The 13,696-nt window shown below is 45.8% G+C and overlaps 1 protein-coding gene across 6 annotated transcripts in view; it reads left to right on the top strand.

Annotated features, from left to right (window-relative positions):
* Positions 1–13,696, top strand: part of DNM1 (dynamin 1) — a 714,309-nt gene that overhangs the window by 246,466 nt on the left and 454,147 nt on the right. For all 6 annotated transcript variants that reach the window (XM_069236983.1, XM_069236985.1, XM_069236981.1 and 3 more), the window contains exons 6-7: positions 7,824–7,984; positions 10,130–10,272. In XM_069236983.1, the coding sequence (XP_069093084.1) occupies positions 7,824–7,984; positions 10,130–10,272 (304 nt within the window). The remainder of the gene's footprint in view (positions 1–7,823; positions 7,985–10,129; positions 10,273–13,696) is intronic.

Below are 13,696 nucleotides of genomic sequence, written 5' to 3'. Positions count from 1 at the left end.
CAGGAACGTTGGGGAATGCCCTGTGGATAAACTGGTCAGGAGCATTTCTTTACGCCTTTCCACCGCTTCCCCTGATACCGACAGTCCTCCTAAAGCTGTCCAATGCTCACACCAAGATGATTCTCATTGCCCCAGAATGGCCACGCCAGTGGTGGTTTCCAGACCTCCTTCACCGGTCACTCAAACCACACATCAGGCTACCTTATCGCCCAGACCTTCTCACGAAGTTTCGAGGCCAGATAACACATCCCAACCTCTCATCGTTGAATTTGGCAGCATGGCTCCTGAGTTAGTACAATATGGTCACCTGAACCTACCTCAGGACTGCATGGAGATTCTAAGGGAGGCAAAGCGCCCCTCCACAAGAACAGCTTATGTCTGCAAATGGAAAAGGTTCTGCATGTGGTGCTTGGACAATAACATCGAGCCAATATCATGCGGAGAGGAAGCTATTCTTCCATACTTGTTAAGTTTGGCGAAGTCTGGATTGCAGTTGTCATCAATAAAAGTACACCTGGCGGCTCTAACGCATATAAAAAGATCCCATCCCAATCCTCTTTATTTAGGATTCCAATCATAAAAGACTTCCTGGAAGGTTTGAAAAAGGTCTTTCCTCCCATTAGAAGGCCATCTCCTCCATGGGAGCTGAATATTGTCCTTTCGCGTCTGATGCTACATCCTTTTGAACCAATACATAAAGCATCATTCCAACATCTTACGTGGAAAACTGCTTTTCTGGTTGCAATTACTTCAGCTCGTACGGTCAGTGAGATCCAGGCCCTTTGCGCTCAAGAACCCTATACAGTACAGTTTTTCATTCTTCGAAAGTAGTAATGAGGACACATCCAAAATTTTTACCTAAAGTCGTTTCAGACTTCCATGTAAACCAAACCATCTCATTACCGACTTTCTTCCAAAATCCGTCTACCCCTGCTGAGAGAACCCTACATTCTCTTGACGTTAAAAAGGGTTAAAAAATGTTACTTGGATAGAACAAAATGCTTGCGCAAATCACAGCAGCTGTTTATTAACTATGGCCCAGTTAGAACAGGTTTAGCCACTTCCAAACAATCCTTATCCAGGTGGATTGTCTCATGTATCGTATTCTGTTATCAGTTAGCAAATAAATCCCTCGATGGCAGGCCAAAAGCCCATTCCACTAGGGGGCAGCGACTGCTGCTTTGATGAGAAATATTCCTTTGGCAGAAATATGCAAAGCGGCTACCTGGAAATCTGTCCATGCCTTTACTAAGCATTACTGCCTTGATTCAGATGCTAGGGAAGATGCGCAGGTCGGACAGGCCTCTCAAGAATTTATTTTGCGTAATTTATGGTTTCAGTACTGCTCTGTCTACTCCACCGCGGTTATGGGGATGGGCTTGCTAATCTATTCAGTGCTTATGACTATACATGGAAATCCCCTACGAAAGAAGGAATGGTTTCCTACCTGTAACTCCAGTTCTCTCGTAGGGGTATTTCCATGATAGTCATAAGCAACCCTCCCTCCTTCCTGGTGGAGTTGACATAAGGATATCTGCAATAATGATAACGATGTTGTTAATATAAAGAATGTTCAGGTTTCTTCATGTCATATTACAAGCCTACAAAAAAGAACTGAGGCAACTGCCTTTTGCTGTGCATGATGGGATACAGGAAGACTTTCCTTTCTTAAAGGCACAGCTCTATTTACATCCTGTATAATGGCAGCCTATGGGCTACACTGCCCTGCATTGCTTTCATTCTCATTTGGAGGTGTAAATAAAGTTTGAGAATATGTTTTTTACTACATTTCTAGAATAAATATGTGTTTAAAGGTGTATCTATTCTACAGCTTCCTTTCTTTCTAACCTCAAGAATGAACAATTTGGCCTGTGTAGCTTTTCACCTAGGCTGCACATTGAGATTCTTAAGTGACTTAACAGGCCTTTTTTCAAGAAAGGCAAACATCTACACTTAAGAATACACTACAGAACAGTGCTCTGGGGTCCCCGCAGGCGTGCGGAACTATTCAGTGCTTATGACTATCATGGAAATACCCCTACGAGAGAACTGGAGTTACAGGTAAGAAACCATTCCATCTCTTTCCATGATCCTTGTGGCTCCCACCTGGGTTCGCCAGCCTTGGTTTACTACACTCCTGGATCTATCAGTAGTCCTGCACAAAAATCTCCACAACAGGCTGGACCTCCTCAATCAAAATCAAGGACAAATCAAACATCCAGACCCCATGTCACTCAACCTTGCTATATGGCTCCTTGGGTCATAGAGTTTGGCTACCTAGACTTGCCTGCAGAGTGTATGAACATTCTCAAGGAAGTCCGTAGACCTACTACTAAAGCCTGTTATGCTGCAACATGGAAACGTTTTGTTTGCTGCTGCCAAACCAAATGCATTGACCTGATGAAAGATTCAGTACAAGATATAGGGCCTGATTACAATTTTGGAGGACGGTGTTAATCCGTCCCAAATGTGACGGATATACCACCTACTGTATTACGAGTCCATTATATCCTATGGAACTCGTAATACAGTGGGCAGGATATCCGTCACATTTGGGACAGATTAACACCGTCCTCCAATGTTGTAATCAGGCCCACAGTCTGTTACTAGCCCCACTTGCAGAAATTAAATCTAGCCTTTTCTTCAATTTGACTACATCTTGCAGCTATAGCTTCATAACTACAGAACAGACAACAAAGTTTGTTGTTTAGGATCCCAGTCATTAAGGCTTTCATGGAAGGTCTCAAAAGTGTAATTCCACCTAAGGTAACCCCTGCACCATCGTGGATTGTGCTCACCAGACTCATGGGTCCCCCATTTGAACCACTCCATTTATGTCCATTTCAATTCCTTTCATGGAAAATGGCTTTTTTTGTCACCATCACTGCACTCAGGCGTGTTAAAGAGCTCCAAGCTTTAATCTTGGAAGACCCATTTTTCAAAATTATTAGCAATAAAGTAGTCCTTCGCACTAACCCCTAAATTTCTACCTAGAGTGTTTTGCCAGTTTCACCTTAACCAGTCCTTCTTTCTGCAACCTCACTCTGTTGCGGAAAGAGCCATTAACATGCTAGATGTTAAAAGAGCACCCATGTTCTATAGTGATAGAACTAAAGATTTTAGGAAGCCCAAGTAACTCTTGGTGGCTTTTTCTCCACCTCACAAAGGCAACCTGTAGGAAGGTGGCTCTATATATACTATTTCAAAGTAGGAAATAGTGTGCACAGAGTCCAAGGGTTCCCCTTAGAGGTAAGAAAGTGGCAAAAGGATATAATTCTAATGGTCTATTTTGTGGTAGTGTGGTCGAGCAGTAGGCTTATCAGAGGGTAGTGTTAAGCATTTGTTGTACACACAAAGGCAATAAATGAGGAACACACACTCAAAGACTTACTCCAGGCCAATAGGGTTTTATATTGAAAAAATATATTTTCTTAGTTTATTTTAAGAACCACAGGTTCAAGATTTACAGTTAATACTTTAAATGTAAGGTACTTCACATAGATACTTTAGGAACTTTGAATGAAAACAATATCATGTACAGTCTTTGTAAAAAATGGCAATAAGCTATTTTCAAAGTGAACACAGTGCAAAAATCAACAGTTCTTGGGGAGGTAAGTAAAGGTTAGATTAGGAGGTAAGTAAAACACTTACAAGTCTCAGTCCTGGTGCATAGGCAGCCCACCGTTGGGGGTTCATGGCAACCCCAAAGTTACCACGCCAGCAGCTCAGGGCCGGTCAGGTGCAGAGGTCAAAGAGGTGCCCAAAACACATAGGCACCTATGGGAAACAGGGGTGCTCCGGTTCCAGTCTGCCAGCAGGTAAGTACCTGTGTCCTTGGGAGGCAGACCAGGGGGGTTTTGTAGAGCACTGGGGGGGACACAAGTAGGCACACAAAACACACCCTCAGCAGCACAGGGGAGGCCGGGTGCAGTGTGCAAAGCAAGCGCCTGGTTTCAGGTAGGAAACAATAGAGGGACCCAAGGGTCACTCTAGCGGTGCAGACAGGCACAGGGGGTGCTTCTCGGTACAGCCACCACCTGTGCTAGGCAGAGGGTCGCCTGGGGGTCACTCCTGCATTGAAGTTTGGTTCCTTCAGGTCCTGGGGGCTGTGGGTGCAGTGTTGGTTCCAGGCGTTGAGTCCCTTGTTACAGGCAGTCGCAGTCAGGGGGAGCCTCTGGATTCTCTCTGCAGGCGTCACTGTGGGGGCTCAGGGGGTTGTCTCTGGTTACTCACTGGCTCGCAGTCGCTGGGGAGTCCTCCCTGTGGTGTTGGTTCTCTGGATCTCGAGCCGGGGGCGTCGGGTGCAGAGTCTGAAGTCTCACGCTTCTGGCGGGAAACGTGAAGTCCTTGGAAGTTGCATCTTTGTTGCAAAGAAGTAGCTGGTTTTGAACAGGGCAGCTGGTCACAGGAGTTTCTTGGTCCTGTAGTCCAGGGCAGTCCTCTGAGGCTTCAGAGGTCGCTGGTCCCTGTCGGATACGTCGCTGGAGCAGGTTTTCGAAGTTGGAGACAGGCCGGTAGGGCTGGGGCAAAATCAGTTGTTGTCTTCCTCCTTCTCTGCAGGATTGTAGGTCAGCAGTCCTTCTTTCTTCAGGTTGCAGGAATCTGATTTCCTGGGTTCTGGGGTGCCCCTAAATACAAAATTTATGATTGTGTTTAGGTTTGGGAGGGCAGTAGCCAATAGCTACTGTCCTTGAGGGTGGCTACACCCTGTTTGTGCCTCCTCCCTGTGGGAGGGGGGCACTTCCAAAATCCTATTGGGGGAATCCTCCAAAATCAAGATGGAGGATTTCTAAAGGCAGGGGTCACCTCAGCTCAGGACACCTTAGGGGCTGTCCTGACTGGTGGGTGGTGACTCCTTGTTTTTCTCATTATCTCCCCTGGACTTGCCGCCAAAAGTGGGGGCTGTGTCAAGGGGGGCAGGCATCTCTACTAGCTGGAGTGCCCTGGGGCATTGTAACACAAAGCTTGAGCTTTTGAGGCTCACTGCCAGGTGTTACAGTTCCTGCAGGGGGGGAGGTGTTAAACATCTCCACCCAAGGCAGGCTTTGTTTCTGGCCTCAGAGCTCAAAGGCTTTCACTCCAGGGGGTCAGAAACTCGTCTCTCAGCAGCAGGCTGGCACAGACCAGTCAGTCCTGCACTGAAGGATTGGGTAAACTACAGGGAGCATCTCTAAGATGCCCTCTGTGTGCATTTGTTTTAATAAATCCAACACTGGCATCAGTGTGGGTTTATTATTCCTAGAAGTTTGATACCAAACTTCCCAGTATTCAATGTAGCCATTATGGAGCTGTGGAGTTCGTTTTTGACAAACTCCCAGACCATATACTTGATATGGCCACAACTGCCTAAGAATAGACTTAGACAATGTAGGGGCATATTGCTCATGCGACTTTGCCCTCACCTGTGGTATAGTGCACCCTGCCTTAGGGCTGTAAGGCCTGCTAGAGGGGTGACTTACATATGCCACAGGCAGTATTTTGTGGGCATGGCATCCTGAGGGGGATGCTATGTCGACTTTGCCTTTTTCTCCCCACCAACACACACAGTCTACAATGGCAGTGTGCATGTGTTAGGTGAGGGGTCCCTAAGGGTGGCACAACACATGCTGCAGCCCTTAGAGACCTTCCCTGGTCACAGGACCCTTGGTAACACTGGTACCTTTTACAAGGGACTTATCTGTGTGCCAGGGGTGTGCCAATTGTGGAAACAATAGTACATTTTAGGTGAAAGAGCACTGGTACTGGGGCCTGGTTAGGAAGGTCCCAGCACACTTCTCAGTCAAGTCAGTATCAGGCAAAAAGTAGGGGGTAACTGCAACAGGGAGCCATTTTCTTACACAACCAATTATCCAAACCAGTCATAGCCAGATGGATAGTCCAATGCAGAGAAACTTGCTATGCCAAGGACAAGACGCCTTTACCTGTTTCTCCCAGAGCTCACTGTACTAGAAAAAAGGGTACTACTATGGGGTTCCTTTGTTATATTCCCATAGCTAACATTTGCAAGGCAGCTACTTGGTGACTCCACACTCCTTTACAAAACACTACTGTGTAGATATTTTAGCATGCCAACAAGTCTTTTTCAGACAACTGCAACATCTATAGGCTAGGCACCGCTTTTATGGAGGGCCTTCTTTACAGTCTAAGCAGCGCATGTGTATCTGCAGCCAACCACGCCATCGAACGGATTATGTTACTTTCCCTGTAAGCATCGGTGTGTGGCATGTAGTGCAGCAGATTCACATGCGCCCTCCCTGGACACCTGTGGCCATTCCGATTACTTTATATTTGTATATACTTGTACATATGTAGTTACATTTGCATGGACATCTTTCTGTATACTTTCCTGCCTTCCACTCTTTTCTCACCACCTGCGGGAGAACAATCTAACAAAAGAGTTGATGCCCATGCACAGTCTCACTCAGAGGATGAGTCACTTGATCTTGTGACTCAGAACACTTCTTAGAAAAAAAACAACTTGCACTACACTGGACCAAACACTGGATGCAGAAGTATGCACGGCATGTGAATCTACAGCACTACATGCCACAAACAGATGCTTACAGGGTTAGTAACATTATAGCGAGATAGAGAAACATTTTTCAAGCACAACAGAGGAAGGCTAAAGGTAAGTGAGCGTTGGGTAAACTGGAAATGAGGAGGGCTATATGTACATTTATGAAAGAAGCCAATGCCATGGAACTGTATTTACCTGTTTCTTCTCCAGCACTCGTTCTTTGTTAGATTCACATGTTTGAATTAGAATAGCATGCAATACAGGAACGGAAAAACACATTAAGAAAAGTAGTATTAGGTGCTATGCAATTACTGTACAGTGTTTGGGAATCTAATGCCTGCATTTGACTGTGTGTAGGAATAATGTACACATGTGTTTTTGTGATTGACGTGCGACTTGTGGTGGGTTGGTGTGCCAGTCATGTTATTGTGAAATATCACCATGTGATTGGCGTTTGTGTGACTGCAGAGAGAATACGTTTTGTGGTGATTTTCCTAGCATCACTGCAGTCTCACCAGTTGCCTGCCTGTGTTGCATTACACAAGCAAAGTGCTGTGCCCATATCCACAGATCTCCACATGGTGGCCTTTTCCCAGCAGCTTCTGATGGCCTGGGGTCCAAACCGTGTAGGACTCCAGAGGGTAGGCTATGGCCTGCTTGTGCCATGCCAGTGCCATGCCAGTGCCACAGCAGTCTGTGATGTTTGCCTTCTCCCTCCCGTCATGGGCAGGTCAAGAGTTCCTTACGTCTCGGTTAATCTTTGCCACATTGCTGTGAAAGTCTTGGGAATGCAGGTGAGTGTTTCTTTGCTCGTCTTCTCTCACACCCCGTGGGTGGTTAAACACTCCGACACACCTGAATATCCACAGGAGGAGGCGCCTTAGAGGCAGGAGCTGCAACCTTGTGCCACACGTCTTTCACATGTGGTGAAAGGTCAACAAGAAATAAAACATACTGTGGTTCTCTAGTCTCAGTACCATGTTCTAGCTTCCCTTTCTCCATCTTATTCTCTCTTCCTTGCTGTACTACCTTAACTGCTCCTTTCTTTATCTTTCTGACTGTATTCTCGGTTTCATGTACTCGTTCAAACTGCCTTTTCTTCTTTGTCGATCTTTCTTTCTCCCCATATTTTGTTTCTCTTTTGCACTGTTCCATTTCTGTTTTGTTGTTCCCAGTGTTCTCTTGCTTGCCCTCTTTATTTCTTTGTTTCACTCCTTCTCAATGTTGGTTTTCCCTGTTCTGCCTTTTTCTTCTTCCACTTTCTTTGTGGTCCAGGATTTTTATCACCGTTTCTTTTCTTTTTTAGGCTACATTGGGGTGGTAAACAGAAGTCAGAAAGATATTGATGGGAAGAAAGACATCCAAGCCGCACTAGCAGCTGAGAGGAAATTTTTCCTCTCACATCCATCGTACAGGCACATGGCAGATCGTATGGGTACTCCTTACCTCCAGAAAGTGCTTAATCAGGTAATGTACGCCTTTCTTCTTCAATGTCTTGTGCCAGGGCCAGCTTACTTCATGGGGAAACAGAAACACCCAGTAGACTAAAGCTCTTGCACCTATGACCTATGAATCCCTGAGGGAGACTAAGGTGCTGACGCCACAGAGGTTAAATGATGGCACCCATCATCCTATAGCCCACACATCCTCTATCCAGAATTAGAGTCCCAGCCTGGAGTCCACCCAAAGATCAGGTGGACGTACCTTCCACTACCAATGGCTAATTGCCAACACATCTTGGATCTCAGCTGGATAAACAGCCTCTGAGAAACCAGGAGCCACAGACGTAGAGTCCAAATGTGGTCATTGCACCAACCAAGCTTCTTACAACCAATGAATCTCTAAGCTGGATTGGGGAACTGGCCCACTTGTGTGCTCCGTGCATCTCAGACCCACAAAGCGCCTGAAGCCAAGACCGTTAGGCCCAGAATGGGTTTAGTAGACCATGCGTGAGGTCTGCACACCTTGCTGACTTAGTAGGGAAATTGGCCCATCTTAAAACCCATACACCTTTTCACCTCCCCACAAGGACTTACACACCAGTAAAGGATCCTGCCAGTGCACAAGGTTTTTGGTGAGGGATAGGGAGTCATCCAGATTCTAGCAGGGTGGGCTGCCCGGGCAGCCGGCCATTCATGGAAGCTAGTGTTCCCTGGTAGTGTCAGGAAATTTTCTGTTGTCATTGCTGCTGCTGTCCTAGTGAGAGAACATGTTTGTCAGCAGAGTAATACCACGTATAACACTATTTTATGGGGACCCATTTGGCATTACCTTTGTTTCTTTGAAACAGACCCCCCCAAATTGGGTTTCCGTTTCTGAGAAACGGAATATCATCAGGCCTGGTGCACAGTGAGGTTTCTGGTTCATGTAGGGGCCATTGATTGATTCTCATGCGCGATACTGCTGTTTACTCGCATGATGGTTTTGGACAGAAACATTATGTCGGAACATCTACCTTGAAGTGGCTGGGCCTTTTGATCTATAGACTGTGCAGCCATATAGGATCAGTCAACCTCTTTGGGTACCAGTACATCTGGAAGACTATGGAATTAAAATTGATATCTTTCATAGATTGACTTGCGACCTGCCCAGCTTCCATGGCAGCCACTTCCGGCTAGTTCAAGCCAGATATAGTGCTGGTTCTGCTTGACAGAATTTAAGATGGGTGCCAGAGGTGGAGTTTCACCCATTCACCCATTTACCCATTGGCTAAGAATTAAATATCCTTTAGGGGTGGATGAGCTACTACAGTGAAACTGCTATGCATACAGATAGTAAATCACTGTGGATTTTCAGGCAAACAATGGATTTTGTGTGTATGTGAATCTTTGAAAGACATCAATGCTGGCAAACCAGGGTTGCAGCTGAGTGATAAATGGTTGTGTTTACCCAGAGTATAAGAGAATTTCCATGGGGCAATGTCTCGAGAAATTGCAGTCTTTAATCTATAAAGGAGCCCTTATGACATACACTTTGGAGTTCAACTGGACCAGACCGAGACCCGGAAGCTCACAAATAACTAATTTTCATCCTCAGTCTGCTTGGACTGCAGTTCAAAGCTTTCCAGCGTGTCTCCAGAAGGTCTGCAGGCTATATAAAATCTTGCCAGGCACAGCTCAACCCTGCCAGCCTCTTCTTTAACCCAGGACGGACAGAGTGTGACCTCCGCACCCGGCAGGTGCTCAGGGCGGTGCATGCGTGTGTTTATGGGTGTAGCTGTGTGGGTGTATCTGTGCGGGTGTAGCTCTCTCTCACTCTCTCTCACTCTCTCTCACTCTCTCTCTCTCTCTCTCTCACTCTCTCTCTCACTCTCTCTCTCTCTCTCTCTCTCTCTCTCTCTCTCTCTCTCACTCTCTCTCTCTCTCTCTCACTCTCTCTCTCTCTCTCTCACTCTCTCTCACTCTCTCTCACTCTCTCTCACTCTCTCTCTCTCACTCTCTCTCACTCTCTCTCACTCTCTCTCTCTCTCTCTCACTCTCTCTCACTCTCTCTCACTCTCTCTCACTCTCTCTCTCTCTCTCTCTCTCTCTCTCTCTCTCACTCTCTCTCTCTCACTCTCTCTCTCTTGAATTGGCCACAAACCTCTTATTTATTCATCTATTCCTTCTGCAGCAACTGACCAATCACATTCGGGACACCTTGCCCGGGCTGCGCAACAAATTGCAGAGCCAGCTGCTGTCCATTGAGAAGGAGGTGGAGGAGTACAAAAACTTCCGCCCAGATGACCCTGCACGCAAGACCAAAGCGCTGCTCCAGTAAGGACATTGTTAAACTTCCCGTGCTTTCTCTCCTGGCCCCAGCATCACTCCCTGCTGTCTTTCCTGGTACATAACACACCTGGCTGACCTCTTTAGGTCAACGATACCTCTCAATGTCCTTTCTCTTGTCCCTCATTACTTCACCTTGTCACCTCTGTGCTATGTCTCTGTGCGTGATACATCTCTCTGGCCTGTGACACCTCTTCATAACATCTTTCTGATTTCTCTCCTGGCACATGAAGGCTGTCAGTGCTAAGTCTCCTGGTGCACATTTCATCTTCCTGCCCTCTTTCTTGGAGAACAACTCTCTTGACGCATACTTCTGCCTGCGCTCTTTAATAGCACATAACTCTCAAGGCCTTCTTTGCTGACACTAAGCAGGTCTCCCTTCCCTTTTGTGCGGCAGTGTATGACAAGCACTCTGGGTCCATGTTTCGCTCTGTACTTTACAGCACTAACTTACACAGAGGCGACAAGCTGTACTCAGCATCGCAGAAGAGTAACCTCGCTGCCTGTACTATAAATAGTTTGTGTCCTCAACAGTCCTCATTTGCGCTCCTGGGTCCCCGAACTAGTCTTCCATGGCCAGTGATCCAGACTTGTTTGGAAAAGCCCTGTTTGATACTTGGGTCTGAGCTGTGCAGAACATGAACCCAGAAACGGTTCACATGTCCGGTATTGTTGTGGATATATACTCAACTCGACTAAAATCGGAATGTCCATGATTAAACAATGCAATATACTCAAAAACGTTCTATTGCTCCAATAAGGTATTTTCATAGATTCAGATGTTGAATCATTCCTTGTTACCAGACCGAAACCTGACAACAGGAAAAGATTTAAGCATATGATTCTTTGAAAGATACTCATGTTGGAGCACTGTAGGTGCAAGCAAGTTCAGAAGTACAGTATATGTTATGCTATTGCTATTTGTAGCGTGCACGTTCTCCAGTGGTTCCTAGGCACTAGCGATTGAAACTGACTTTGGTTGAAGTACCCTTTCTTCCTGAATTCGTCCAGAATAAGAGTTAGGATTCATAGATATGTGCCAGTGGCTGGCGCTTTAGGGCTAAGGGCCAAGTTTAGAGGAAAGGCCAAAATCATCTGCTATGACTCCAGTATGACTTGGCCCCAACCATGGTCTTCGTCTCTCTAGTGTCTTACTTACTGAGTGCTCACACGCCAAAGAAAAAGCACCTAAAACACTTTTTGTTGTTGTTGTTTTTTTAGTTTAAGCAACTATCAAAATGAGGAAGATTGAAAAAAGGGGGCTTATTACATACCGAAAGCAGAACACATAAGTTACTGTAAAACTGATACATAAGGAGATCTGCAACATATACACTCATAATATAGCTCTAATGTCATGGAGGTGAGTTGCAGAATATTTGGAGAAAAAATGTAGAGGCTTCATGTTTATTGAAGCTCAGTCTTGCCTCCGACGACATTCGCCATCTTTAGCTTGCCTCCGTTCTGCATCATAAATGTAGAGGCTTCATGTTTATTGAAAGCTCATTCTTGTCTCCTCCGACACTCACCTTCTTGAGCTTACCTGCATTCTGTGTCATAAATGTAGACACATGCTCTGATCCACCCATCCTAAATAGATGTCGTCCTGAAAAAGGAGTCCATGTTTCTTCTCTCATGGTAGTGGTATCCTTGTTAAGACAAAGGCAACTTGATGCCTTCCACTTTAGTTAGCTGAAAACATCGTTATGGTTTTGCAATAACATAGTTTGTCCCTAGTGTTCCCCAAGACATCTAGAGAGGATAGTCAGTCTTTGATATAGCATTTTCTTCGGTGAGCTGTAGTTTTTGGGGATTATGTGTACTTAGAAATTATGTGGCAAAATCACCCTTTTCTCTAACAACTCTTTCACATTCTACTGTGTTGTAAGACACTGTTCAAACACCATGGGCCTGATTCACAAAGGGCCTCTGCACTCGTGGTGGAGGCCCCACAGTCGTGGCGGAACCTCTGCAATGGGTAGCTGCAGTAGAGAGGTCCTGGCACGACTGTGGATCCTCTGCTATGAGTTTGGAGGTCCTTTGCGAATCAGGCCCCATATGATTTGCAGTTGTGGCTACTGCCACGAAGGGGGCGGGGGAGGGAAGTAAAAATAATGATAAATGTACCTGCCCCTCCGTGATCCGCTGCTCCTGCCACTTCTGGTCTTCTTCCTCCCCCAACCAATCTCATGCTTCTTTCATTCTGTTATACACCACAGCATGAAAGAAGTGCAGCGATTGGCCTGAGCAAGCAGAAATGCCACTTAGGGAGGGAGTGGGGCACTGCGCTTGGTCTCCACCCAGCTGTAAAATACAGCTGGGTGGAGAATTTTTAAGTGTGCATGTCAGTTTGGTCAGCCTCAGACGGCTGATGAAACTGACATGCGCACGCAGAAGCGCACCACTCCTCCTCCTCCACTTGTTTACCTGGAGGAGGCTGGCCCTGCCCTGCGAAAGCGGAAAATAAAGGGATGATAAAATACTTTTGTTACACCTTTATTTTGTTGGTTTCAGCAGTGGAGCGATGCTCCTCCGCCATAGCAAAGGGGCCACCCCTGATGATGTGCATGATTTGTTGGAAGTAAAATCACTCCCTGAAGAAGAAAAACACTCCTTTCCCTTTGAAGGACTGGGCAACTGGTTGGAACATTTTAATTCCCAGTAGCTTTTGTTAGGGTATAATGTTACCATGTTATTTTTCACCTGACATGGGACTCGTCTACTTCCTGGTACACTCTCATGCTTGTCTGACTAGAAGATACCTTGTGCCCTCTTTGAAGGCTGATATTCTCTGTCCTGTATGACCTTTCAGCAATTACTGTTGCACGGTTTGTCTTTTCTTCCAATACAATGTTTGTGCGTGCATACGCACATGCTCTCTTTCTCTCTCTTCCACTCTATCTCTCTTTGTCTGTCTCCTGGGTAAAAACTCCATGCATTCTTTTGTATTCCCCATATTTTCATGTCTCATGCATGCTTCTTGTATTTGGTGCGCACTTCCATTTCCCCAATGTGTTACCTAACCCATTACTCCAGTATTGGAACTTTAATAGATTCACATGCTTGAATCATTCCCCGTCGCCAAGATGGGAGTCCCCGGTACCATATAATACCAATGTAAAGTTAAATATAGAACATGAAGGCCTTAGACCCTTCAATTCTGCTACCAATCACAGTCTATTTAAAAAAAATAAACTCATATGCCAGCCAATCAGGCTGCCTTGCCTTCTAGAACACTCCTGAGAGAAGCTCTGGTCACTCAGATTTTCTACCATGTGTCGTGCTAGGGAATAACCACTGAGCTCTGCTCAGTTATTCCCTTCTTGGATACTTTCAAGAAAGATTTCCTATATATTTGTGCTACAGAAGTATTTACCTTGGTCCCACAGTCGTTTTTTCTTTAAAAAATCTG

Source organism: Pleurodeles waltl, chromosome 6, assembly GCF_031143425.1.
Source record: "Pleurodeles waltl isolate 20211129_DDA chromosome 6, aPleWal1.hap1.20221129, whole genome shotgun sequence".
Taxonomy (NCBI): Eukaryota; Metazoa; Chordata; class Amphibia; order Caudata; family Salamandridae; genus Pleurodeles; species Pleurodeles waltl.
Note: the sequence above shows the minus strand (reverse complement) of the source record. Positions and strands in the feature narration are given on the sequence as shown.